Here is a 26,927-nt window from a genome sequence, read left to right on the forward strand (position 1 = left end):
TATATGTACTATGGCAATAGTATGATTCTTTGGCATGCATGCACCATGTGGTAATGCCCTGTTTATATTTGAATTGGCTTGAAGTACCAGGTAAATGCCATGGTACACTAATATGGTAATCATTCAGTGACATGGTATATAAGAAAATGTCATGGTGTTTCCAACTGATAACATCACGCTGACTGTACCATGGTACAACCACAGTACTTTTTTAAGGGTCAACCCAGCACAGGCTCATTCAGTCAGTTACAGTAGAGACAAATGAGCCCTGAAAATACATAAACTACCCACTTTCCGTTTACTTCTTACTTTCACACATATTAAAATTATGGCCTACATTTTACACAAATAGGAGATCATAAATTTAACCACAGATGTCAACTACACAATGAAGTGCTGCCATTGATGTGTTCTCGCCATACACAAATAGTGAACGCTTTCCGTTCACAGTAAGACGTTTTGTTTTTCTCCATAATTGGGCTGTAGAATAAACACGGAGGTTAGGTTGAGGAGCAGGGATGTCAGATAGTTTACGGAGACTTCATTCACGTACGGTCAAGTCTGATTCAGCCAACAGCTAATAAGTACGGCGAACATTGCATCAAATTGTCAGAGACGTCCAGAGCGGCTCGGTTAATGATACACAATCCTTGATTTGTGCAAGCTGCTAAATAGCAGTAACATTAGTTCAGCTGTTTTAATGGCCTTGTTAGCATGTCAATGAAAGATCAGTATATCAAATGATGTATCACCTGCCACCTTAGTTATGAAGAGTTAGCACCAGTAAAAATGGGGGAAAAACAGTCAGTTTTGTTTAAAAGTGTTCTTGGATCAGCGTGAATCATAATGCACATTGTGGGTGTGCATCCTTTCTCAACCAGTGAAGATTTAGGTGGACAGCTGTTTGAAACGGGGGAATGCATTCATGAACCTGGAAATTAGCTTGTGCTCTTTGGATAATCTACACCTTCAGGAGGACTGGGAATCTTAAAAACACACGCCTATCCTTCTCTCACTCCCCCCACTTTGTCCATCTCTCGCTCTTCCTCTGATTCATAGTTTCACACACATACACTGACATAAACACATTCAGACTTTTTTATATCTCTCTTTCCATTCGCTCTACCCCCTCGCCCATTAACATGACCCTTGCTTCTTCCCACTTACTTTCTCTCCATTCTCTCTCTGTCTTTCTCCCTCCCTCCTGCTGGTTTTATCAGTGGTCCTGCTCAGTGTCCTACTGTCATGTCTTGATGTGATTTATGTCATGGGCTGTGAAGTTTACTTATCTCCTCCCCTACATACACACACACACACACACACACACACACACACACTGAGGAGCTGGCTCCTACTTTCTAGGGCTCAGCCATCTTGGCTCCTCTGCCGCCCAGCACCCAGACCCGGCCAGAGTGAGCAGGGTGTGTTTTGTGTGTAAGAATGCTGGTGTCAGTGAAGAGAATGAAGGGCTGAAATGAATTGAATGGTGTTTAGTGGACATTCAGAGATAGTGATGTCACTCATGAAGCAGTAGATTTTTTCCCTGATCCTATCCTATCCAGTTCTGTCCTGTCCTATACTGGTCTATCCTATCATATCCTGTCCTAGCCTATCCTGTCCTATCGGATCCCATCCCATTCTCTCTTGGCCTATCCTTTCCTTTCCTTCCCTATCCTATTATTTCCCAATCCTGTCCTGCCCTGATTTATTTTAACCTGTCCCATCTTACTCTCTCCTGACTTATCCTATCCTGGTCTACCCTATCTTGTCCAGGCCTACTGTATGTTGGCCTGTCCTGTCCTATCCTATCCTATCCTGTCCTGTCCTGTCCTGTCCTGTCCTGTCCAGGCCTTTCCTATCCTATGCTTTTCCTATGTTATGTTCTATCCTATCCTGTCCTGTCCTGTCCTGTCCTGTCCTGTCCTGTCCTGTCCTTTCCTATCCTATCCTATCCTATACCGTCCTGTCCTGTCCAGTCCTATCTTACCCTACTCATTCCTGCTCAGACTTATCCTAGCCTATCCTATCCTGTCCTATGCTATCCTATTCCAATTCATCATATCCTACCTTTTCCTGATTTATTCTATCTTGTCCTAACCTGTCCTATAATATCCAACCCTGACCTATCCTGGTCTATCCTATCTTGGCCTGACTTATCTTATCCATTGCCATGCGAAGAGAGCTGTATCCTTTTCTTCATTCCAGTCTTTAAGCCTGAATCTTTGCCCCTTGACTTAGGACCAAAATCATCTGGCACCAAATATGTAATTTCCTCCATTCAGTGACTCACACAGTAACTCACAGAGAATCCATCTCCATTTATATGTCATTGTTCTCTCTGTAATTTTGAAATACTTTCATCCCAGTGTCTGCTATGTATGCATGTGATATTTGTGAGGTGCATATGTGATTTGTGTATGTGTGTGTGCGTTGGAGAGGTCATCCACATCTCTCTTCTACATGGCTCTTAGCGCGGACCCTTTGATGTGCTTTTAGAATGGCCACACAGCTCTCTGCTTTACCTCTCGCTTGACAATTGTTTATTAGTTTTGAAACAGCTTTAGTGGACATCAGGCTCTCTGAGATTGCGCATTTGAGGAGAGGACAACTCACTATTCAACCAACCCCTCCTCCCCAAGAGCTGGACCCAGGACAGTGAGTCACAAAGACCTTTGAAGGGTAAAGGGAGACTCTGGCCTGCTGGGGTAGGGAGTTTGAAGGATGGAGGAATGGGTAGGATGAATGTTACATTTTGAGTGAGAGAAAGTTTGAGATGGTCGCAGAAGAAAGTGTAGGAGAGGAAAAAGACAAGTGAGAAGACCACCCTGGTGTTTAAGAGCTCATTGTGTGAGATTTATAGCAGTGGTTACTGGTTGTGAGAGGTCTTTGAGAGTCCTGTGGAAGTGCTAAGAGAGTGCTGTATAAACGCCTCAAGAGGATTAGGAAACTGTCATTTATGCGAAGGGACAGCATGACAAATCGGTTTTTAAAAAACTCGACAACTTTGTGAGAGTGCCTTGAAGACAATGTAAACATTGCACAAAAAATCTAAATAATCCATCTTAAACTGTAGCTGTGTTTTGTAGTTTCTTGTTGGTCATTTTTAAAACTTATTTTACAGTGAAAAATATCTAAAAAATCTTTATGATTATTATACTGTTATATTCTAATTTATTTACATTCAAACTTACACCTTCAAGGTACATAATATGAAAACCTCTCAATATACTGATTTTGGGATATTTTAGAAATTTTAGAAATCTAACAAATCTAATAAATTAGTTGTTGTGTATTTCTTTCTTTTTTTCTTTTCTTTGCATGATATTTTGTTCACACTGGTGTTTTTGAGTAACCTGGAACTTACTAGAGGGAGATTATTTGTAAGAAAAAAATTATTTTTTTTCTATATATATATTTTTGCATACATTACGTTCTAACCACACTTTTATCCCCATGACTAATATAGTCCTTATGTTAAAAAGAACAGTACAATGCTATTATTAATCAAGAAGTCACTTGAACTTGCTGTGGCTAAAATTATTACTGTGAGTGCTTTTTTTGTCTCTGTTTTTCTGAAATCAGGAAATCAGTGCATGTCTGCATTGCAGCTGCTTCCTCCAGTGACTGTCATAAAACACGTACATGTACTTGTGAACATTTTATGACAATTTGAATCAGTTGATATCAGTCACTTATATTTTACCAAGAAGTCTCATCAAGGTTTTTAAACATTCCGTCCAAAGGAAGACCTGGACGTGGACCTGGACATGAAATGACCAATGCAGACTTTATTGACGACTGTTATGTTTCAGTGTCCTCATTGAAGAAGGTTTATTTTTCCAGAAGATTTTTGGACAGTGTTTTGTTTCTTTTTAAGCTCTATTGAACAGTATTTCAAGGGAATTCACTGAGCTAATATGATGGATCAGTCTGCCCCTAGATAAACAGTGCTCTATATTGATTTTAGATTAATAATCCATACACAGCACTAGTTTTTCACTTAATTTTTCACATCTCTTTCTCAGGAGTCGAAGAGTTACTGAGAGTTCAGTCCATCTGTCTTCTCTCAAATAAAGAGAGACTCCCTGCAAATATGTCTAATCTTCCTTACCTCTCTTTCATAACCATCACTTTTCCCTCTCTCTGTGGGACATGATACGTTCGCTCCGTCAACTTGAGGCTTATCGCTGTGTATAAAGGGTAAGAAAACACTGGGATGTTTGGTTTCTAATAGGCCTGTGTGGTGTAATTGGCTAATTGCTTTATTTTTCTCTGAAGGGTTCTGTGTTCTGTCATAGAGGCAGGAGGCCATAAACACATATGAGCTTCTCCCTCACTGTCAAGGATTTCTGAGTTGTAATTGGCTGAGAGCTGCACTGTCAGCTGATTGGCCGGGCTGAGGATGAATGGCCACGCTGACAACCAATGGGGCCAGATGAGGGTGAGCCGGGTGAGATATGGGACACCGCATTCTTGAGCGCTAATCAAATCTTAGAAAATTTCAATGATGGGTATGTGTTATGTTTGTTGATTTGCCTTCATTAGTCTTTACAATGAGTCCATGTTCTTATGCATTTTGTGCATGTGATGAATCATGTTGATAGACGTCTGTATAAATCCTCAATGTGTAAGAGTTTTTTTTTGTTTTTGTTTTTTTGCCAGTGAGTGAATCAGTTTGTATCAAGAGTTCATATGCAGGTGGAACCAAAGACAGGCCTCAAAAGATTCAAACACATCTTGCAGCAAGCTAATAAAGTTTATACTGAAGAGGTTCTGGGATCAAAGGTCACCTACTGCCCTCTACTCAGCCTCCCCTCACCACTCCATCTAGCGCTCCAACAGGAGTGCTGAAAATAACCTGTGATGGATGCAAATCTGAACATTTCCCTCATTCCCTCCTCCTTTCTTAGTCTACCTTTCTCTGCTCATCAGACCATCTCTCGTCATCCCTAATAGTCCAGATGAAGATGGATATGGACAGTCAGTTATTTATGGATTAGGGGCGGAGCTCTGAACCTCTCTTGCCATTTTTTAATGTCCTGAAAAGCTTTTGGGCATGTTTCACATTACCATTATTATTTTCTTTTTTTCTTTTTCTTTTTTTTTTTTACATCTCCTTGAACTTTTTCTTTTTTGATGTATTTCTTTTATATATATATATATATATATATTGTTCAAACAGGGGTCGGGTTTTTTTGTTTCTTTTTTTGGAAAGAAATTAATACTTTTATTCAGCAAGTAACACTTTCATTGATGAAAAGTGACAGCAAAGACATTTGTAATGTTACTGGTCACTTACAACTTGTGTTTTGTAGAAAAGAGCAACTAGGACATAAATATCTCATGAAAATACGTCATTTGTTGTTCCGTGGAAGCATGAAAAGTTTGAATTACATTTGGGTGAGATATGATCATTTGGTTGAGTTATTCCTTTTATGTAAACATACTGTACAAACATTCAGACGCCTCAATGTTTTGTAAAAAACTGTTTCAGACGCACACGCACACATACTGAGAGACGACATGTCTAGTGGTCTGTGAGGCGGAGATGGACATGGTGTTCTGTCGTGTGGGTAGACACACGTCCTGGGACACAGGAATCAGGAGGGGGTGTTTTTGTGCTCTGTTTTAGTCAACTTCCTCTCTGTGCCACAGAACTTCCTGTGTTGGTTCCGTGAAAGGAGGCCCACCAGTTTCCCCCCAGCGGAATGAGTGTGTGCCTGTGCACGTGGGTGCTCATCTTACATATTGTAAGTCACTGCCACCTACCACACTCAGCATTCTCTTTCTACACCCTGTAGTCATTTAGTCTGCTTCAGTATTTGTCTACAGGGTGTGACTGCTATAAATGTGGCTACTTCAGCGTGGTTTTGGTACCAGTGCATTGTAAGCGACTATGTTGTTATTTCTTAGAGATAAAAATATTTTGTAAATATTTTACAAAAATTGCTTCAGCTTTCATTAATATTTTAATTAATTAATAGTACATGTTAGTTATGATATGTGACTAACATGCAGAATAAAAAAGGAAATTATATCATTTTGCAATATCATAAAATTTGACCTTTATGTCATGGCAAGGTTTTAAGATTTCATGTGATGCCACATAAACATAGTGGTATTTTTGAATTAATAATGTGTGATATTTGTTTGAAAAAAAAAAAGTCTTATCTTGAACAATATATTCAAAATATTTTTGGAATGAAATAATGATCTTTACAGATCTTTACTTTTTTGTATTTTTAGTAAAATACAATATATATATACCTTTTGATTGGTAATACCACATGACATTTTTTGAACCATTAAACTAAAACTTTTCTTGAAAATGGCATAAAAGTAAAAAAAAAAAAAAAAGCATATGAGGCCAACAGGAATACAAATAACTGAGCATGTGTTTTGCACCAGATTTGTACTGTTTGCACCCTTTGGCTGATGCTTACAGCCACCAGCACAAAATACTCAAGTGCAGACTCTGTCCCTTCGACTGAAGGGCAAACAGAGACCGTCTGGCTCGGTGAGGTCACCTGTGACCTGGGAAACACACAGAATTTTGCAGAAGCATGTGACAGATTAAAAGATTTTAAATCTATGGCATGTCCAAACAAATGTTCTAATGATTTAGGATATGGGCTTACATTTGAAATACACATAAAGTGAAATAGGCCTATATCTATTTATGCAACAGTAATTTTCCATCATTAAAAACAAAGAAATGGTGACTTGTGAATCTCTGTGTTAAGATTACAGTATTCTTTGGGGATTGGTAACCAAAGCTCCCCTGTTCCCGACCCCGGTCCTGTATCTTTCTTTCCTCTCTCGTTCTTGTTTGATGTCACTGTAAGTGGAGTCTCTGGGTGGGCTTGGACGGTATCAGGTCTTGGACTGACTGACTGCTCCATCATGTTGTTTTCTGGCAATACTACAGACAAATGATCAAGACACATCCATTCCTTTGCTCCGTAGCGGAACAGAGCAATCTGGCCATGCCTTGTGCTTAAACAGCAATGGTCCTGGTTTCCATCCTTCCCCTACCGGCAGGTTTAAAGACATTCTGTTGAGTTTATCAAAAGTAGTTTAAGAGCAGAAACAACATCACGACTTCCAATGGGAAATCATATACCGCCGCCAATGCTAAATGTGTGTGTGAGCATGTTTGTTTATATACAGCATCTCTGATGAATCACTGTAGAGGTGAATTACACAGCACCCTCTAGTGACTGACTGCGGAACTGCTTCAAAACCGCACCTGGACTTGTAATTTGAGACTACAGCCAAAACAAAAGTTTGCCTGCTGCTGTCATAAAATCAAATTAATCAAATATCAAGGCGTTATGGGGTTAATGTATACTTTTTTGTATTAATATTTAACATTTCACTCAAATTGCTATGTTGAAAATATGTAATGAGAAAAAAGTATTAAATGAGTTTAATGCTTAGTGTAAGGATTTTCAATAGTGATATTAGAAGTTTGGATCCCATTGTATGTGGGAATCATTTACATCTGTTTTTATAGCCAAAGTAATATTGCTTTGTTCACAAAACACAGGTAGCCCAATGAGTTGCCATTTTATGATGACTGAGCTTGTTTCTACAGTGTTAGATGTCTTTTCAGTTGCATAAACATTTATGCAGCAGTATTTTTTAAAGGGGGATTCACCATGCCTTGTAAATCTGTCTCATGCTTTGAAGTCTTATCTGGCTCAAGACATGGATCGTAGTGCTGCTCTGATCCTATGGAATCCCAGTCTCTCGTGTGTGTGTGTGTGTGTGTGTGTGTGTGTGTGTGTGTTGTGTGTGTGTTGTGTGTGTGTGTGTGTGTTGTGTGTGTGTGTGTGTGTGTGTGTGTGTGTGTGTGTGTGTGTGTGTACTTATGTGTCAGTCTGTGTGTGTTCCTATGAACAGACCCCAGAAAACATTGGTGCATATTTTACTGTTGAACGATTAAGTCATATTATTAATAAAATGTAAAAGATAAAAAAACACTTTTTTTCTATAGTAATTTAAATTTGTACATTTAACATACATAAATCAGGTATTCAAGCAACTTAGATTGTTTTTCTCAGGGGCAAACTATTGTTAGCGTAAAAGTGTCTGTGTGTGTGTGTGTGTGTGTGTGTGTGTGTGTGTGTGTGTGTGTGTGTGTGTGTGTGTGTGTGTGTGTGTGTGTGTGTGTGTGTGTGTGTGTGTGTGTGTGTGTGTGTGTGTGTGTGCATTTGTAACATTTAACAGCAATCCTTGTGTTTGTTCATTATAGTATGTGAATATTGATGAATGGTTCCTATGTTAATCCTTTAGTATAGGCCTATACAGCCTGTTAAAACGTGCTGTTACTCCCCCAAGTGGGCAAAAAGCAGTTCACGTCTCAGAGCACCAAAATTATATAGCAGATTTTACGCTTTACTTCATGAACCTAGAGAAACCAGTTTGCATAGATCTGTCACCATTTGCTATTAAGATTGGTGTAGTCTTTATATACAATAGATACGCTATACAGTTGACTGCAGAATCATATATTGCCATCATCTGTCTTGCTGACTTCTGGTGTCATTCTCTCAGAGCTGCATTTCAGGTTTGAATAGCTCATGCTGGACCAAAGCCCTGCTGATTCTTCATATTTAATATGCATAGACAGAAAGGTGACCTGGCCTGTTCATTCACTTATAGACCCAAGTCTGTGCTTCAACACTCAGGACTCTTTGTTGTGGAGTATTGAGAATTGTGAGCCCAAACTTTAAATGCATCAGTCAGGATATATGAAGTGTGTCTCTGTTTTGAAGCTCTGTTTGGAAGTTCTTTGAGTACCTTAACAAAACATAGCAATGTTTTTACTGTAGTAAAAGTTTTTTGACTGAAACTATGGTTCACATTCCACAGATTAACCAAGTTTTTTGGTTTAACTATGTTTTTACAAATACCATAATTAAATGAAGGTTACTCCTGTAAAACCACTACAAATACCATGTTTTCGGACAACCCTAGGTAAAAAAAAAAAAAAAAATCTCTCTGGAAGCTGATTAATAATAATAAGTATTTCTTGTACTAATGATCTGATGCAGGTTTTATTCAGTGAACATATTTGTTTTGTTATTATATACTGAAGTATAAATGACAAATGTGTTATTTTGGAAGCCAGTGTAACTGAGGACTGGTGTTTATGTTAAGTGGCTCATTAAGAGCTGTCTAATGTCTAAAGATCAATTCCTGATGGTGATAAAGCATGAACAAGTTTCTCTAGTCTTACTTCACATCTTATTTCAAATGACAGTATGCTGATTTTTTTGACATTCTTGACAGTACAGTTAAATTATATTTTAAGCTTCACTTTAATGTGCTTCATTTTCAGTAGCATTTCAAAGCTCATAAGGCTAGGTAAATCCCATCAGACATAGCTGTGATAGGCAATTTTAAAACCAAGTTTTTGGTTTTAAGATGTTTATACTCTTCTAGGTTACTGCTGTTGTATCTGGTACCCATGTAATTTACAGTGCCTACCAGTACACTATTAGTTTGTTATAAAGCTACTTTTCAGCATTCTAATATGGTATATTAAAAAGTACAAAAATCATTAAATGAGCATGACATACACATCTAGTTATTTTAAGGTTTCTAATATTGTATTTTTAAAAGTACAAAAATCATTAAATGAGCATGACATACACATCTAGAAAGCATTCATATTAAAAAGTACAGCAGCATATACAACATCTAGAAATCCTTGAGTACTTTAATGTAATATCTTTTTGTTCATTACGACCAAAATAATTATAATAAATGATAATAAATGAAAATAAAGATCAGTGAAATGCTATAACAGAAATATTTGTCATACCTGTATTAGGCTACTGGGAAGTCCACTATGAATATTTCAACGTTGAATAAAAATGCATAATGCAATTTTCTGCGCGTACACACACACATAAAGAAATTGCTGTAAAACAATAAAGTGCAGAAGTGAATAAAGTGCATTTTTTACAAACTCAAGCCTGCAAATGGATGAACCAAACAAAGAAACAGAAAATCTGAAATGTCACCATCTTCATATTCATCAAGTGGAGGATTACTTTTCTTTAAATATGACTTGTTGCATTTGTTGCAATTCAGACACCATGGTATTTGAATGAAAACATTTGTGTGTTAAAATAACACTGTGTGTTCAAAAAGTAAAGAAATGCTTATACTACTTCACTGGCCAACAGAGCCCCCATTTCATTTTCAGTCACGTGACTGACCTGAAGACCTGGCAGCCAAAACATCCAGAACTGCTGCACAAACCTGTAAATTTTCTATCTGTTCCAATCCAAATATTTACATCACCTCTCAAAAGAATGAAACAAAGATATGTGAACAAAATGTATGTTTGGGCCATTAGCAATCCAAATAAATCACCCGCCACAATATTTTAATCACTAAAAACAGCAGGACATTATGAAAACACTTAAAGTGCCTTTAAAACAGTGATATTAAAAGATCAAATTCAGTACACACCTTACCGATGACGTGTGCTTTATTCAGGCAAGCAAATGAGCCTCGTATATGAATGCGCTAAATGGCAGTCGTGGACTATAATGGTTAGAGGGTCAGACCTGTAACCCAGAGGTTGCAGGTTTGAGTCTCAGTACTGACAGGGATTGTACCTGTAGGTAGGGAAATGAATGAATAGTGCTCTCTTCTACCTACCATGACTGAGGTGTAGACCCTTGAGCAAGGCACCGAACCCCCAACTCCTCCCCAGGCACTGCAGCAAAAAGCTCTCTTCTACCTACCATGGCCCTGACTGTGTGTGTGTGCGTGTGTGTGTGTGTGTGTGTGTGTGTGTGTGTGTGTGTGTGTGTGCGTGTGCGTGTGCGTGTGCGTGTGTGTGTGTGTTCACTATCCACTTCCATGTGGGCGTTCCTGTAAGGGTGTGGCGTCAAATGAGGCCGATCAACCCCGTGATGTCATGTGCTGTGGGATGATGGCGTCCTTGCACCAAAAGCTAACAAAACATCCCTTTTTTCTTTAAAATGGTTACATTAATTGTGTTTGTTTTATATTTTTATTTTTTAAAGTGGAAACCAGTTTCCTAAATTATGTAAATTTGACTGACTGCTTCAATTCCACTTTAAATCAAAATTCCTGATTCGTGAGTTTATGACATCATTACTGCTTTATTTATTCAGAGACACAAGTCTCTTAATGTTATTTTTGTATTTTACTTTCATTTTATTACAAGCAGGCCCCCAAAGTAAATAAACGGGCTGGACATTAGGACCCGGGGAAGGCTGCCGCCGCCGCTGCTGCACGCATTAGTAACTATTGATGACGCTGTATGGCACACCGCACGCGTCATTCTGTGTATTTTTTTTTTATATTATAGTGTTGAGGTGCGGAGATGTGAATCTGTTAAATTTTATCGGCTTTAGTTCGAAAGTTAGTGAGAGAATTGCTGAAGTGATTTTGTGGTTTTATCGCTAGTCTTATTGGCACAGATATCGGCATAATGTTTACATTATTTACATTACATTACATTATTACCATTATTTATTATCTACCTTTATCGGCCTATTCCGATAACATTCCGATAATATCGTGCATCCCTAGTAAGAATGCATTTGCTTATTTTATACCTAATGTATTTATGTGCAAGTGAATTAATATACTTCATAAAATAGCTATATTAAAATGTTACAATTTTTTTCAAGAGTAAAGTAAGTATGTTCTGTAAATCCACTAAAACGTCACAAAAAGTATGCTTATGTTTTAGCATAAAAGCATAACTGCACATATTTATTACAAAAGTACTTCTAGTATACTTTTTTACAAATATATTAAAATGTAATTCAGTACATTTTAATACATTTAAGAGTATGTTTTCACCTGGGTAATATGTTTGTTTTGTTTTTTTCCCATGTCACTGCAATGAAGTTGAATAAATGCATCTTTGGTTCCATGAGATTAAAAAGAGCAAATCAAAGAGCAGAATAAAGCGGCTTTGTGTGTCTAAAGGTTCTCTATATCCTTCTGCTGATTTTTTTTTTTTTTTTTTTTTTTTTTTTTCTTTGTGGCCAGGCAGGTTCAGTGGGATTTCAGCAGGACCGGTTTATCCAGGGGAGAACTGGTGTTTGTGTGCTGCGGTAAGGAACTGCTCAAACCTGTTCACCTCGTCAGTGGGGAGAAGAAGGAGGGGCTGCATGGAGAGGAGAAGGAGGAGGAGAGGAGCACAGGGCGTATGTAACACTCTTCTTTTCTTCTTTTTCATTTCGTTCTCATTCCCATTAGTTTTCAATCTGATGTGGCTCTCCGGGGGGCTCCGGATGAAACTGGCTTGACGAGGAGACCAACAGCATCACTTGATTGGCAGGTGACGTGATTGACATCCACAAGGTGGCACGAGGTGAGTGAACTGCTTGTTTCTCCACAACATACTGCATTGACCAGATGGCATGTGTTTTGGTATTTATTTACGGAGCTATTGCATGATGTGATCAGTTATCAGTAACGCAACACATCATATTTACAGAAACACAGTCACTCATTATTCAAGCTATTTCATTTGGGTGGGATGTTTTTTTGTTTTTGTTTTATTGATCAGGGATATGAATTCATCTTGTCTTAGTATTACATTTTATTCCACCCACATCTGTCTATTTGTAATATTAACATTACTGTTTCTTATGTTTTTCTTTTCACATTAATTGGAGTATTGAGGTTATTAAGAAAATTAATTTAATAATCACAGGTTATTTTTTGATAAATGAGAATCATTAACAAGAACTGTTAAAAAGTAATAACTGAATACTAATTATATTGAGTCCATTGACATTATATCATAAACTCAGTACATGTTCACATAGTTTAACATTTGTTTGCAACTTCCTCTCTCTCTCTCTCTCTCTCTCTCTCTTTCGCGTGCGCACTCTCTTGCTCACTCCCTTGCTCACTCACTTGCTCACTTGCTTACACGTCTCTGTCTCTGATTCTCTCTCATATTTTTTGATCGTCCCGCCCTTGGTAATATACCAAGTATTAAACTGATAGTACACTGAAAACTGGATCATGTAAAACATGTAAAACACAAGCAACTGTCAAAAAACCAAAACCCTAGCAAAATCATAGGCAGAGATTGCGTAATGTCAGACCTGATCCACCACTCCATCTCAGAAGCATACTTTCTCATGTATATTAATAATATTGTTATGCCCCAGGCCTTCTCAAAGACTCCACCTGTCCATCATGTTGACTAACTGACTGATTTTGTAAGTTTTAGATCAATTACAGTATGCAATATATGTAAAATGCTACTTATTTAGTGACACCATGAATGACCAACTCCTTTGACCTCACTTTGCAAAAAAAGATTACTAGCAATTTAGAATATACCTGTATAGATTTACCACAGGAATAGGTGTTAACTATCAGATCTGACCTCTGACCCCAAATGTTAAGGTCACTGAGAGTCAGAGGTCAGATATGATAGTTAACACCTATTCCTGTGGTAAATCTATACAGGTATAATCTAAATTGCTAGTAATCTTATTATTATTATTATTATTTTTTTTTTTTTGCAAAGTCAGCTCAATGGAGTGGGTTTAAAACATTAGTTTGTGTGTGTGTGTGTGTGTGTGTGTGTGTGTGTGTAGATGTGTGTGAAAAGTGAAGTTTGCAGTTCTGAGAGACAGGTTCCCTCTTGCTCCTTCTGCTGTAACGTTCAAAACTGTTATCTAACGTATCCCGACATGTAGGGAGAGTTAAGGAGCAAGTGAAAATCACTCAGATCAAAATGCAAAAAAGATTGTATGGGGGAGGGAGGGGGGCAGTAGCCGCACCCTCCCTAGAACCCTCAGCGGCATGCTGTATCTTTACTGGTAGAAGTCATGCAGATGGGGTTAAAAGCTATAATGAGTCATTTTTGCTCTGCAGCACTGTTCCCACTTTGTATTGAAATGAAAGTCCCTGTTTTTTTTTTTAGAAAGTTTGTGTCCCATTAGTTTTTAGAGAAGTTATCCAATCCTACACTTGTATCTGGTGTAATTTACAGCACCTAGGTTGAAACTATCTTTCTGAAGTTTGCGGTCGTGAGATCTTTTGAATGTTTTTATAAAAGAAGTCTCTTTTGCTCACCAAGGCTACATGTTGTTGGGTCAGACAGTAATATTGTGAAATATTATTACAATTTAAAAGAACTGTTTTCTATTTTAATCTGTTTTAAACTTATTACTGTCATGGCAAAGCTGCATTTTTCTCTGTTCTTCAGTGTCACATAATTCTTCAGAAATCATTCTGATATACCGATCTGCTGCTGAAGAAACATTTATTATTTTTTTCAAAGTTGACAACAGTATGCTGCTTAATTTTTTTTGTGGAAACCATGATCTATATATATATATATATATATATATATATATATATATATATATAGGAATCTTTGATGAATAAAAAGTTCAGAAAAACATTTTTTTTTTTGTATAATTATAAATTGCTTTACTGTAATTTTTTATCAATTTAATGGGGCTTTGCTGAATTAAAGTATTAGTTTCTTTAAAAAACGGCATACTGACCCCAAACTTTTGAGCGGTATTGCATATATGAAATATATATTCACATTTCAGTACATTTCGATCAATTAAACATCGGTTTATATGACAAGGCCTTTACATCAACATCAGGAATTTAGTTTCAGTGTTCTGGTAAAGATTTTCGAGACAGACATTTATAAGGCAAGACAATGGACGTTTGTAGATAGCACAGGTCAGGGAAGATAAGGTGAACATTGTCATATTTAGTTAGTGTAGTATGTGTCAGTTTGAACCCCAAGTTTTCTGCACATTTAATGGGTTATAAATAAACTTCCTGATCCTGTTTGTTTTTAAATGCTAGCACACACACACTCTCTCTCCTTATTTCTTACTCTCTCACTCTATTTTACACACAGTCATACATGCATACACAAATAAAGTAAGGCCTGCGGTGCACAGCTTGCAGAACCAGTTTGGCAAGACCAGGTTTTTGATAGCCTTGGTATATAGGAGTGTAGAAATTTCAGCTCATATTTTAGCAGGTTAAGCCAGGGCAACAGCAAAACATGAACTGGCAGCAGTTGAACCCTAATCATGCATTAATTTAACAAATCATTTCATGTTTCCTTTATTTTTCCTTCCTATCTTTATTTGTAGGAAGACGAGTGAAGAGGCAGGTGTGCAGGAACACCAGCATGGCTGTGGAAAGCTTTCCTGAACTCCTGCAGAAACTGCGGGAGGTGCATGAGCATGATTTAGAGGGTAAGATCACCCATTTACTTTTTTGTCTTGAACACTCTTGACTGAGATTTCACCAACAGACAACTTCACAAATTACAGACAACTTCAGTAACAGTGACAATCAACAGGAAAACATCTTTACATCACCACAAAATAGATAACTGAAAGCGAGGTCACATTTACTGTTGCTTGGTGAAAATTTCACAAACAAAATCTAGTAATTTCAATTAGGAATCTGCATGATCAGGAGTTTCGCTTGAGCGTGAAAAAATTCCCCATGCAGATTTTTCTCTTGGTTAAGTTGATCACATGAATTTGCTGCACTGACAAACAGAAAGCTTCTTGGTTTGAAAGTGACTTCCGTGAAAGATTTCCTTCACACATCACTACATTGTTGACTCTGGACATTGGACCTTTTTGCCTGCAAAACAACAGTAACTGCATAAATAAAATCAGCAAAACAATAAAAAACAACATTGTTTAGTATGAATCTGACATTGTTTATCATGTCATTCCAAACCTTTTTGACTTCCTTTTTTTTCTTTTATGTCTTTCTTTTTTAAACACAAAAGGAGATAGTTTAATGAATGAAGGTGGGGTGAATTAAACACAATGGCATTACATTGTGACTCACATTAACACTTCATAAAGCAGCCAAAAATATCAGCAAAAATAAGTCTGAACATGATATTTGAAATAATAGTTCACCGAAAAAAAAAAGACATTTAGCTGAAAATTTGCTGAATGTTAGGTATTCCGAGTTTGTTCCTTCATCAGAACAGATTTGAAGAAATGGATCTTCTGCAGTGAATGGGTGCCGTCAGAATGAGAGTCCAAACAGCTGATAAAATCATTACAATAATTCACAAGTTATCCACACGACTCCACTCAATCAAACTTGTGAAGGAAAAAGCTGCATGTTTTTAATAAACAAATCTTTCATGAAGAACACCATTCCAGGGGAAATCATGTGACCCTTCGACGGCGGCGCACACATGGTCCTTCGCTCTGCTCACTCTGTCAAATATTCTACAATCCGGAAAGTAAATTTTGAACCATTCTCAATCTATTCCATCCTGAGTACTTCAACGGTCAAGGACAATTGGAAAAGAGTGATTGAGCAATTGCCAATTTTGAAAAAATTCAAAGATTCCACCATCAACAAAGAGGATCTCGATGGCGCCATTGCTAACGGTATCAAGCTAGCACTTAAAGAGCAGCAAAGTACTTTTGCTTTGGTGGTGGCCTCGACAGTAAGAGATGCGATAGACTCTGTACTGACCCCGGTATTGCGTGACCTACATATGGACATACTAGTGACCAATAACTCAAGTGGATTCCTGCACTGAAAGGACACAATATTGAGATTGAGCAGGCTCATCGTGTCTATGAATGAGGAAAAAGTTACTCTTATCTTTCGTGTGTTGAGATGGCAAGACAGATCGGCGATCCTGAATGGTGCACGGCAGGAATACACGGTGAAATATATGCAGGATAATGTCACGCTGTTGTTTTTTCCTGACTTCAGCCCAGCCAAGTCTGCTAGGAGAAGGAACTTCAACCCAGTCCTAAGGAGGATGATAGCACTGGGTCTGCAGCCATTTCTCATATATCCGGCAATAAATAAACTTCAGCATAATGGTGAGCAGATGATGTTTCGTCTCTTCTCAGAAAGTGGAGGATTTCATCATCTCACTGCCACAGAAGCATCATCTTAACTGCCCAGGAGAGGAGAATAACAAGGTGGATATGGACACTTAAGTTTCTGCTGTGATATTCTACCTGCAATCTTCTCTACCCTTACCAAAAAGTAGTATACTTCAAGTTTATTTTATTAAGTATACTTAAGTAAAGTTCAAGTATATTTTTAAGTATACTTTTCTTTAAGTGAACTTTACATCATACTTTAAGTATACTACTATGTCCCTATTTAGGTTTTAATTTGTATATATTTTGTTATATGGATATCTGAACATACAAAACATCCAAAGAAAGCACATGGTATCTGCTTTTAAAAACATTTTATTCTAGCTTCATGCATTCTTTTCATGCACTTTAATGTGCGTAAGTTTCTTAGGGTAAATTAAATAAATAACATTTTGAACAAAAAGCTGAACAAAGACTATAAATTGGATTCAGAATGATAATCAAAACGTAGATGGAGTCGATCAACACCCCAAAGCTTGACTGTAATTATTACCTCTTCATCAGTTGACATTTTATTCCATAACGTTACAGTTTTGATGCTGTTTCATGTCAGATGATTGTGTTAGATTACATGTATTAGTATCTGTTGTTTCTTTTTCTTCTTCACTTGTGTTTTCTTGGAAATTCTGTACAGAAGATGCGTACTAGCGCCCTCTACAATATAACAATGAAAACACAGATTCTAGGAGCACAAGTATAGTTCAAATATATTTAGACTTTTTGTAAGTATAAGTCAAGTATACTTAAATGTCATTTTAAAGTATATTTCTGGAGGAGTACATAAAGCCCATTTCTGAGAAGTACATAAAAAGTAAACTAAAAGCATACTTTCCTATTTTTTTAGTTTAAAAGAAGTATACTAATAGCACACTTGAATAAACTTATTTTTCGTAAGGGTAGTGTCTGATATATGGAGCGAATTTTGTGCCAATATTCATCAAACAAATCCAGCATATTGTAAATAAACAAAATCTGCTTTGCAAGTAAAAACTCGACTTTCAAACAAACGCAAAGTGATTTGCAAATGCAAAACTCTATTTGAGAGAAAATGTAGAGGTTATGGACAAATATATGTAGTGTGCGTTACAACTGTGAGACACATTGTGAGGAAACTTGGCTTGATTTTCTCACAAATGCAGGCAGATATTCCCACATGGTATTAAAGCAGATTTTCTCACAAATGCAATTGAGCACTATCTTTTCCAAAAACAGCAGATGGGAGCTGTCCGTCAATTTATGCTAGTCCCCTGAGACCTGAAACACCTGTTTACCTTTTCAGGGAATACAGCAGACCAACATGAGTTGGGAACAGGTGAGTTTCTGTCTTACTATATAATTAACCATTTAGATGTTTTCACAAAGCGACCCCTACGATTGTCAGTGAAATTCACAAATAAGGGCTGTAAAGTTGGTAACATGATTGATTAGTTCAAAAGTCAGTCGTGACATGGTTAAACATTTAAACTAGGCGGTCTTTCCCTATAAAAACTGATCCATTCTCCATACCTCTTATCCTCTGTAGGATCACGGGGATATAGAATATATACATGTTGATAAAATTGGTTCAATGTATAACAAAAATATTGTGTACCAAAAAAAGAATGCTTAGACAATTTAATTTAGTATCAGATATATCACCCAAGAGGTCATTAATTATTAATAACATTTTTAAAGCAAATCACATTATTTAGTACAATATCCTAAAACTTTTTAAATGTTTTTTAACATTGGTGCAATCATCCTTGTCTGGGGTCGAAGATGTTATTGGTGCCCAGATAAGCGTTTTTGTTATTTCTGGGTGTTTTTGGTTGAATTTGGGAGAAACCAATCCAAAATATAATTTAAATTACAGCATTTTAATAATAGTGGTTTAGCGTATTCAGAATGGCATGTTTTGAAAATCTCGCAAAGCCAGGCGGTTTGCTGGTTTGTTTGTAAATTACAGTCGAGAATCGTTTGAAAACAAAGGGTCCCTGTGTAGTTTGGGTATTGTAAAAAACAATGGACTTTTGTAAAAAAGAAAAAAACAAACAGGGCGCGCTCTCTGCCGTCTCAGTCTCTGGGAACAATTTCTTGAATAAAACAACCTGAATCTCAGTAAATATGTGCCTCACATACATGGTACATCTATGTGTATAGAAAGCCCTAAAATTGTCTAATTTTAAAACCAATTTGAAAATTGAAAAACAATATTCTCTGATTATATAATCCGTATAAAAGTAAGGAGAGGTAAAGATTTCCTCCTGTTTCACCTCATTATCGCTAGCGCTCTGTTCACATGTTAATGATCTGAGGGTCAGCCAGGTAAGCATGTAGATGCCCCCGAAAAATGCCATCAAAAACGTCAAGCTTCATCATAGAATTTAGCCTACTTTCTTTTTCTGCCCATTGGATGTTGGTGCGCTACACGGGTGAAGACACACTCTGGACAGTGAGGATATCTTCTCATATTGGTCTGAAAAGGTAAACAGATGTTTCGGATCTCAGGAGACTAGCGTAAATTTGACCAACAGCGCCATCTGTTGTTTTTGGAAAATAAACTTGCTCAGTTGCATTTGTCAGAAAATCCAACTTGACGCATGTGAGAAAATCTGCCTGCATGCATTTGTGAGAAAATCAAACCAAGATAAAAATGCAAATGAGTCTCACAGTTGTAACACACTATAAATATATTTGTCCATACCATTTTCTCTCAAATAGAATTTTGTATTTGCAAATCACTTTGTGTTTGTTTGAAAGTCGAGTTTTTCTTTGCAAAGCAAATTGTGTTTATTTGCAAAACGCTGGATTTGTTTGATGAATATTGGCACAAAATTCGCTCCATACTGATAAGCTTAAAAATATTTTTTGGAGCTAATGGAGAGAAGGTTTGATAACTAGTTCTTGACACTGTGGGCTTTTTGAGGACAGGTTTTGTGTTGGAGTGGATAGGTCACGTATCCAAATATTATTATTATTATTTTTTTTTATTTTAAGGCAAACCTGTATTCTTGGTAATGTGCGGTCTGTTTTGGTTCTTGTTCAAAGTTGTTTGTCGTTTCTTTTTTGTGCTACTTTTATTTTATACAACAGACATTAATATCTTTATTTATTTCATTTGAATTTTAAAAGGATTGCACACTCAGATGGTTTGGCATATAGAGTTAATTTAATGAGCTCTAATTCTGTGCGGGATTGGATTGGACTATCGTCTGGTCAATCATCTATTCCCTTGGTGTGTGGTGGAATTGTTGATCACATTACAATGTCTGTCTCTGTCAAATCTGTTTGGAATCGGGAATTATCTGACCTTAATTTGTCTGTCGAAGAAAGTGTGGTCTAACCTCTGTTTAACCTCTAAAAACTTGGCTCATCATCTTATTTATTTCAAAGTTATTCATAGAGCATGAATAATAACTCCTTGCAAAAGATTCAAAATGAAACTACAACCAAATTACAATTTCCATTTCTGTAATACTGTGTCAGCAGGTACTTTTCTTCATATGTTTGGGGAGTGTCCTATTCTGTTAATAATCACATGTAAACTTTGTTTTATCCTTGTTACTACAAATTGTCCAAGTTTATGTGTCGTTAATGTACAGCGGCACAAATTGATGGGTCTGAGCCGAAAACAGTTCTAAACTAATATGTATGTGGATTTTAATGTGAGAGCACAACAGGGGACTTGTTCACTGGATGAAGTTTTATTATGAATTATGGACTCGTATTTTGCCTGAAAGCGACAGTTTAAAGTTAAAACATCTTGATGGATTTGTTTATTACAAACATGCAGCTTTTCACTTCACAAAATGTTAATTGATGGACTGGAGTTGTGTGAATTACTTGTGGATTATTGTGATGTATTTATCAGCAGCACATTTTTAGCTTTTTTTTTTACTATTCCTTTAAGTAAAATCATAACAGCCGGCCACTGCTTTCCGATGTGCATTCAAACATTCACTATGTGTTTTTCTCTCTCTACAGGCTGGCAAGAGAAAGTACTGGAGCTGACAAATAAAAAGAATATGTGAATGCGCATACCACATTTTTCAAGCTAAATTTGATTGACATCAAATTTAACATCCACATCAATAATGTTTTATGTGCATTCTGTTGTAGCGATGCAAAGCGCATAGAAGAACTTTACAATAGGAACCAGCAAATGAAAGAACAGCAACGGATTCTTACTGAGAACATCAAACAGCTGGAGAACAGGTGTGTGTGTCTGTGTGTGTGTGAGAGAGAGAGTCAATTTTTAATGTAATATCACGTACCACTGCCCACACTGTGTCTGTCGATCCTCAGGTTGCGGGCCGGGTTGTGTGACAGGTGTACAGTCACTCAGGATGTTGCTAAAAAAAGACAACAAGAGTATGAAAACTCCCAGCTCCAGAGTCTGCAGCACATCTCTCTACTTGGTGAGCTATAAATAGAGACTTTATATGAAGAGGAAATATTATAGCATTGACCGTTGTTGATTCCTTTTACACACAAATACAAAAAATAATATATAATATAACTACATTGTGACGTAAATGTTAATGTTTTTTAAGTAAATTCTTATCCTAATGACACTATTTGTAACAATTTTAAAAAAAGTGTATTTTTACATTACCATTCCAAAGTTTGGGGTCGTTAAGATTTTTAAAAGTCTTTTTAAAGAATTATCTTATGCTCACCAAGACTGCATTAATTTGATCAAAAATACAGTAAAACAGTTATTATGTTTTATGTATAACAATTCTAAATAACTTATCTATTTTAATACATTTTAAAACGTAATTTATTTATTTTTTATTTACTTTTATTTAGCAAGGATCCATTAAATTGATCAAAAATATTTAATCAATCAAACAATCTTATTGAACATAAACCATAAAACAGTCACCCTTTGCAGTATTTGTTGACATTGTTGTTATGAAGTCCATCTAGGTCACAGAGAAATATATAAGAATATTATTGCTTTTCCTGTTCACTGCTGCAGTGAGTGAGATGAATGCACTAAAGAAAGAAAACGACAGACTGAGAGAGGAGCTGAAGGGCTTGAGGGATCTTTCAAAGTGAGTGGCCCATTTGCTCAACATGCTTCCTTGCCATATTTGTGCTAGTATTTCCTGTTGCTTTTGATGTGGAAGTTCAGGTCCTGTCACTTAGTGGCACAATCTGATTTACTGAAATTGTAACCATGCAACACTAGCCAACATACTGTGCTCTGCACCAAATTTTGGCAAAATATCTTTCGCCAGATGTTGGTCACTTGTGGTCAGGGTCAGTTTATCAGACTAGTGCAATGTATTATATATAATAGTCATGCATAAAAACTCACTGCTTCACCTTTCAGTCAGCAGAATGGTCATTCAGAGGACGCAACCACCCCGGAAGTCAAGATGTCACCTGACACAGCAGTGGCTGCTGTGACTTCACTGGCCTCAGGGCTGAAGTCCAGCCAGCCTCCACCAGGGGACGCCACTGTACATGCAGCGACTGTCAAACGTGAGAAGGACAATAGCCCAACTGACATCCTGGGTAAGTTACGGTTGGGTACATTTCTGACATATATGAGAACCAGTGCTATTTTGTTCTGAATGTATCATAGCTTGCTCACATCTGATGAAAAGATCTTTAAATGTTCTTTATTCTGAACAGAGAAAGCTTCTGAACACAAACGTATGCAAAGCTGGGGGAGGGCGTTTTCATTTGTAAGCAATAATTCATTTTTTCAATATTGGTTGTTTTATAGTAAATCTTGTTCTTTCTGTTCCCTTGTGTTTTTATTGGTTGCTGAATTTTATCTTACTCTCTTCTAGGAATCGAGTAAGCCAATGTTGCCCACCTCAAGATGGGGCACAGAGCACAGTGCTGAAAGAAGGTGAGACGTGCAGACAAAACAGACACATTGACACTGGAAGCAAATTAAGATTGTGATACATCTTAATCATTCTCCTCATGTGTCCATAGAACTTCCAGCGTGGACTTGGTTGAGCACAGACATTCCCCTTTGTCTCCTTCTCTTCCATCTCCTCTTAGTCTACTGAAGAACAATCCTATTTTTTCTTCTGTTGCCTCTGAGGAACGTAGCAACCGGCAACAAATCCACGCCCCTGTCCCCTTCCGGCCGCTTCCGATCAAGACCGGTCGCCTGTCTATCCCGTGGTCGCTCTCAGAATCTACTGACTGGGTAACATTAGCAGCGGGCGGCTCCGGTGTTGGTAGTGGGATAGCAGTTCACCCAAGCCACACACCAATTCCCAGCTCAAACATTTTGCGATTCCCAAAACTGATCCCATCAAGCAGCGGCCTCCAGTCTCGGACACATTGCTCAACACCAAGCGGCCTGCGGTCCTGGTCCCGCAGAAACCTGTCAGACCATGCAGAAAGTAGAGAAAAGAGAGTGACAGAAGCTGTTACAGCGCCGCCCCAGTGGAAGGCTTCAGCAACGCAGCCAGAGAGGATTTTTGGAGAGAATCTGAGAGAGGATGAAGAGGAAGCTCCGTTAGACCTGTCTGAGTCGGGACGTTCAAAAAGCAAAGAGAAAGAGAACACACACTCACAGAGCGATGCATCTTCGTCTTCATCTTCCTCACCACCTGCTACACTTTCATCATCATCTCAATGCCCATCAAGCCCTCAGAGTGACCAGCAGACAGCAGACAATAATACACAGGTAGACTTCAAATCATGCAGAAATACCTCTTCAATAAAGACACTCCTTTGGTTGAGAAAGTATTTTATGAGTGTATCCCATTAATGCCTGAACACAAAGCATAGAAAATCATGTTACAATATCTTTCAATCATGAAAATATGTTAATTACACTTACAAACTGCATATCATATTATATTAACAATGCTAAAACTTGTCAAGTTCAACATTTATTTTCTTCGCTTTGCAAGCTAACTGCATAGCTAGCTACTAGCTTAGCTTATTGCTAGCTTTGTTACAAAATGCTCAGCTAGACTACAATAACAAAACAAATTCTTTTATCTGTGTCTTAGTTTGCTTACAGTAAGCAGGCTAATGTCATAACCTACCAGCTTAGCAAAGTGCTAACTGCTAAATAAAAGCTTTTTTAATTAGCTAATACAAAATAATGCAACATTTTGATCAAGCATTCAGGATCCTGCACGACTAGCAGTCTTTGCTCTCTGACAGAAAAAGGTTCTGCTTTGTCTTTGTTTAAAACAGATTTTGCAAAAAGAGCAACAATATATACTAGATTACTGCTCGTATTGTTTATAAAATGTCCCTTTCTCAATATTAGCTTCTTGTGTATGAAACTCTTTGCATTTAACCTGTTGTATACTGTATACTTACTGTTGCACACCCAGGCTTCTTTGTGTTTGCACTGTTCCTGTTTACGAAGCCCTGGGCATATAGAAAGAAAAATGATATTGTGGCCAAACAGATGTGGTTTAGTTAAATCATGGCCACATTGTACTATTTCCTTTCTTCATTTTAATGTAGTTGAATTGTGGCCACACTTTAAATAAAACTTGGGAACAAATTAGTACAACATGGCTGTGATTTACCTAAAATGACTGAATGAATTCATACATTCTCTGTATTTACGAGTATGCAAATAAAATTGACTGTGAGGTTTGGTTCACATTATATAGCAGGAGGAAACACAGGAAACATGTAAGGAGCAGAAAGAGGTAAAGGAAGGTGAAACAACTCCAGCAGCTGAAACGTCTGTCAGCCCAGAGAAGAAGAAAATCCCAACACTAACCATTTCCCTCCAACCAGGTAAAGCTTCACACCTGTTGGTTGGTTTAAGTTTAATTAGATTGTTCTAAGTATAATTGGTCTGTCTTACCTTGCAGTTGTGGTTATGGAGTCCCTTAAAACAAGAGGACAGGTAATCTTAGCACTGAGTTTATGTTATGTCATCATATTTCAAATAGCTTCAATTGAAGTTATCTGATCTTATGAGATCAGTTCTAACTTCTGCTTTATTGTGGTCGGTGGTGAAGTGTCTGATCCTGGAAGCAGACTGGTGGAGCAAGAGGAGAAGGAGAACAATAGCCTTGAAGCAAGCAGAAAAAGACCTGGGCAGGATACTGATGGTAAGAGATCATTCATTCATCCATCCATCCATCCATTCATTTATTTAACACATTTAGTATCTTCTGAAATTTCACTTGTGTTGTTACATCTTAGCTCTTTCCCAGCGCTCACTAAAGGAGAGGAAAATACGGCTGTGCAGGGGACCTCAAGGAACCCATGCAGACTCAGAGCAAGGATGTTGAATTATTTTTCACTGTTTTATGTTGATTGGCTTTGCTTAGTATTTTCATGAACATTTTTCTTCATATATTTCTTTATATATATATATATATATTTCTTTATATATATATTTATTTATATATATAATATTATATATATATATATATATATATATATATATATATATATATATATATACACACAGGCACTGAATTTAACTATGATGTATGATCTGCTGTGGTTATTAAGATAGCCTTTTTTTCACCCTTCACCACCAGTTTCCAAGCTCGAATGTCTGGTGTTCGCATTATTTTTCCAGAAAAACCAACACTAGACTTCAGCCGCATCTCTTATCAACATAATTCTAGTGTATCAAATATAATACATACTGCAGCGCAGACTAGAATTAAATAAGATCTATTTTCATCATGTTCAAGCTATTTCGTTCAAACTGTATGTGGATGGATTTTTAATTTGTAATTTTATTGTGTCGATTTCCCAGAAATCAGCTCTACCAAAACAGGAAGCCAGTTGTTTTTACGAAGCCAGTTGTTTTTACTGACAAGGGGACTGTTAATAAACTTATCAGCTATGTTTTTTTATTTCCCTATACTTTCTTCTTCCTCTTTTATACCATATCATGAGTTTTTAATAAGCACATATAACATGAGTACATATAATTGCTTGCTGTCTTGTGTTGTTATGTCAACACTCAGTTTGTGTTCATTCTCTCTTCCGTGTAAGAGGTGTCGCATCTCATCTATTTTTGTCTCTGAGCACTACAGCCTGCTTCTTGTAGATGTGACAAAATGAAAAACCCTCGGCTTCCCCTTTTGGTTTTTTTGAGATGTCAAGCATATATTTTGTAATAGTGAATTTTCCACTTGCAGCTGTAAAAGCTTTCAGAGTGTAAAAGGAGGAAGGGTAAAACTGTGAAGAAGAAAAAAAGTATACTTTAAAAAAAAAAAACTTTCTGTACCATTGCTTCAAACTAGCTGTAAACCTTTGCTTTGCACAATTTTTTAGATACTTTTAGAGATAATCTGGAGATCTAATAACTAAAAATGCATCACTTTTTAGACACTAGAAGGACATAACTAACAACTAATGTCTATCTAAATAAATACAAATGTAAGTGCATTGCATGAACAGATGGCTGCAGTCGTACTTTGTGAACTATCACCTGTAATTGGTTTAGGATGTGGGGAACACCTACACTGTTGCAGGAAGAGTGTAAATCGTGAAGAGCCTGAGAGCTTTGATTCACTGGAACAATTTAGAATTTTCACTTGAACATGCCAGTCACCACAACTCTTAGCTTGTTACTGTTGTATACTGAACAAAGGTGTATGAGTTTAAAGTTACAAAGGTAAAAATCCAAATAAAAACCACACCTGATATCACACCTGACTTTCTGTTAATGTGAATATCTCTCTCTCCCTCTCTCTCTCTCTCTCTCTCTTGTGTCTCTCTCTCTCTCTCTCTCTCTCTCTCTCCTAAGTATTTGCATATTAGGAATGAAGTTGTTTTGTCTTAGTATTTATTAAAGAAGAGGTAGATTTATGTAAAAAAAAAAAAAGAGGGTGTTTAATCTCACCATCGGATTAGTCGGTCCTTATGTAACTGTGAGGCCAGACCAACTGTTTGTTTGACTGTTTCCAATCCAACAATACATCTGTGTGTTTGTGTCTGTGGTTGTGCACTAATAGATACACACAGCTCGCTCTTCTAATCTGTTCTCAAGCCCATCTAAATCTGCCTTTGTTATTAATTTTT

At 37.1% G+C, this 26,927-nt stretch overlaps 2 protein-coding genes and 1 long non-coding RNA gene across 5 annotated transcripts in view; all 3 read left to right on the plus strand.

The window, feature by feature from the left end:
* The window catches only part of LOC109050245 (sterile alpha motif domain-containing protein 10-like), an 890,290-nt gene that overhangs the window by 353,799 nt on the left and 509,564 nt on the right, over positions 1 to 26,927 (plus strand). The gene's annotated exons all lie outside the window — the stretch shown is intronic.
* LOC122135068 lies at positions 1,890 to 5,099 on the plus strand. Its single transcript, XR_006153295.1, has 3 exons — positions 1,890 to 4,200; positions 4,279 to 4,511; positions 4,663 to 5,099. It is a non-coding gene; the product is annotated as an uncharacterized LOC122135068 (long non-coding RNA).
* LOC109066836 (RBBP8 N-terminal-like protein) lies at positions 5,302 to 26,554 on the plus strand. 3 transcript variants are annotated; one of them, XM_042712744.1, is made up of 16 exons: positions 5,302 to 5,750; positions 12,052 to 12,116; positions 12,262 to 12,376; positions 15,156 to 15,260; positions 20,910 to 20,952; positions 21,045 to 21,140; positions 21,231 to 21,343; positions 21,910 to 21,985; positions 22,267 to 22,451; positions 22,572 to 22,624; positions 22,733 to 22,794; positions 22,884 to 23,589; positions 24,542 to 24,671; positions 24,749 to 24,783; positions 24,898 to 24,991; positions 25,086 to 26,554. In XM_042712744.1, the coding sequence occupies exons 4-16, from the start codon at positions 15,194 to 15,196 to the stop codon at positions 25,172 to 25,174; spliced, it is 1,749 nt and encodes a 582-aa protein (XP_042568678.1). In that variant the 5' UTR covers positions 5,302 to 5,750; positions 12,052 to 12,116; positions 12,262 to 12,376; positions 15,156 to 15,193; the 3' UTR covers positions 25,175 to 26,554. The 3 variants fall into 3 exon arrangements, with proteins under 3 accessions (XP_042568678.1, XP_042568679.1, XP_042568677.1); XM_042712745.1 differs by lacking the exons at positions 5,302 to 5,750; positions 12,052 to 12,116 and adding an exon at positions 16,768 to 16,982 and having other exon boundaries at positions 12,190 to 12,376; XM_042712743.1 differs by lacking the exons at positions 5,302 to 5,750; positions 12,052 to 12,116 and having other exon boundaries at positions 12,190 to 12,376.

The sequence above is a fragment of the Cyprinus carpio genome, chromosome A23 (genome assembly GCF_018340385.1).
Source record: "Cyprinus carpio isolate SPL01 chromosome A23, ASM1834038v1, whole genome shotgun sequence".
Taxonomy (NCBI): domain Eukaryota; kingdom Metazoa; phylum Chordata; class Actinopteri; order Cypriniformes; family Cyprinidae; genus Cyprinus; species Cyprinus carpio.

Excerpts from the sequence above, each read along its gene's own strand:
- LOC109066836 (XM_042712744.1), top strand. The coding sequence starts at position 15,194 with ATGGCTGTGGAAAGCTTTCCTGAACTCCTGCAGAAACTGCGGGAGGTG. Across the intron at positions 15,261-20,909 it reads GCATGAGCATGATTTAGAGG|GCTGGCAAGAGAAAGTACTG; the intron begins GTAAGATCACCC and ends CTCTCTCTACAG. Across the intron at positions 21,986-22,266 it reads GGCTTGAGGGATCTTTCAAA|TCAGCAGAATGGTCATTCAG; the intron begins GTGAGTGGCCCA and ends TTCACCTTTCAG.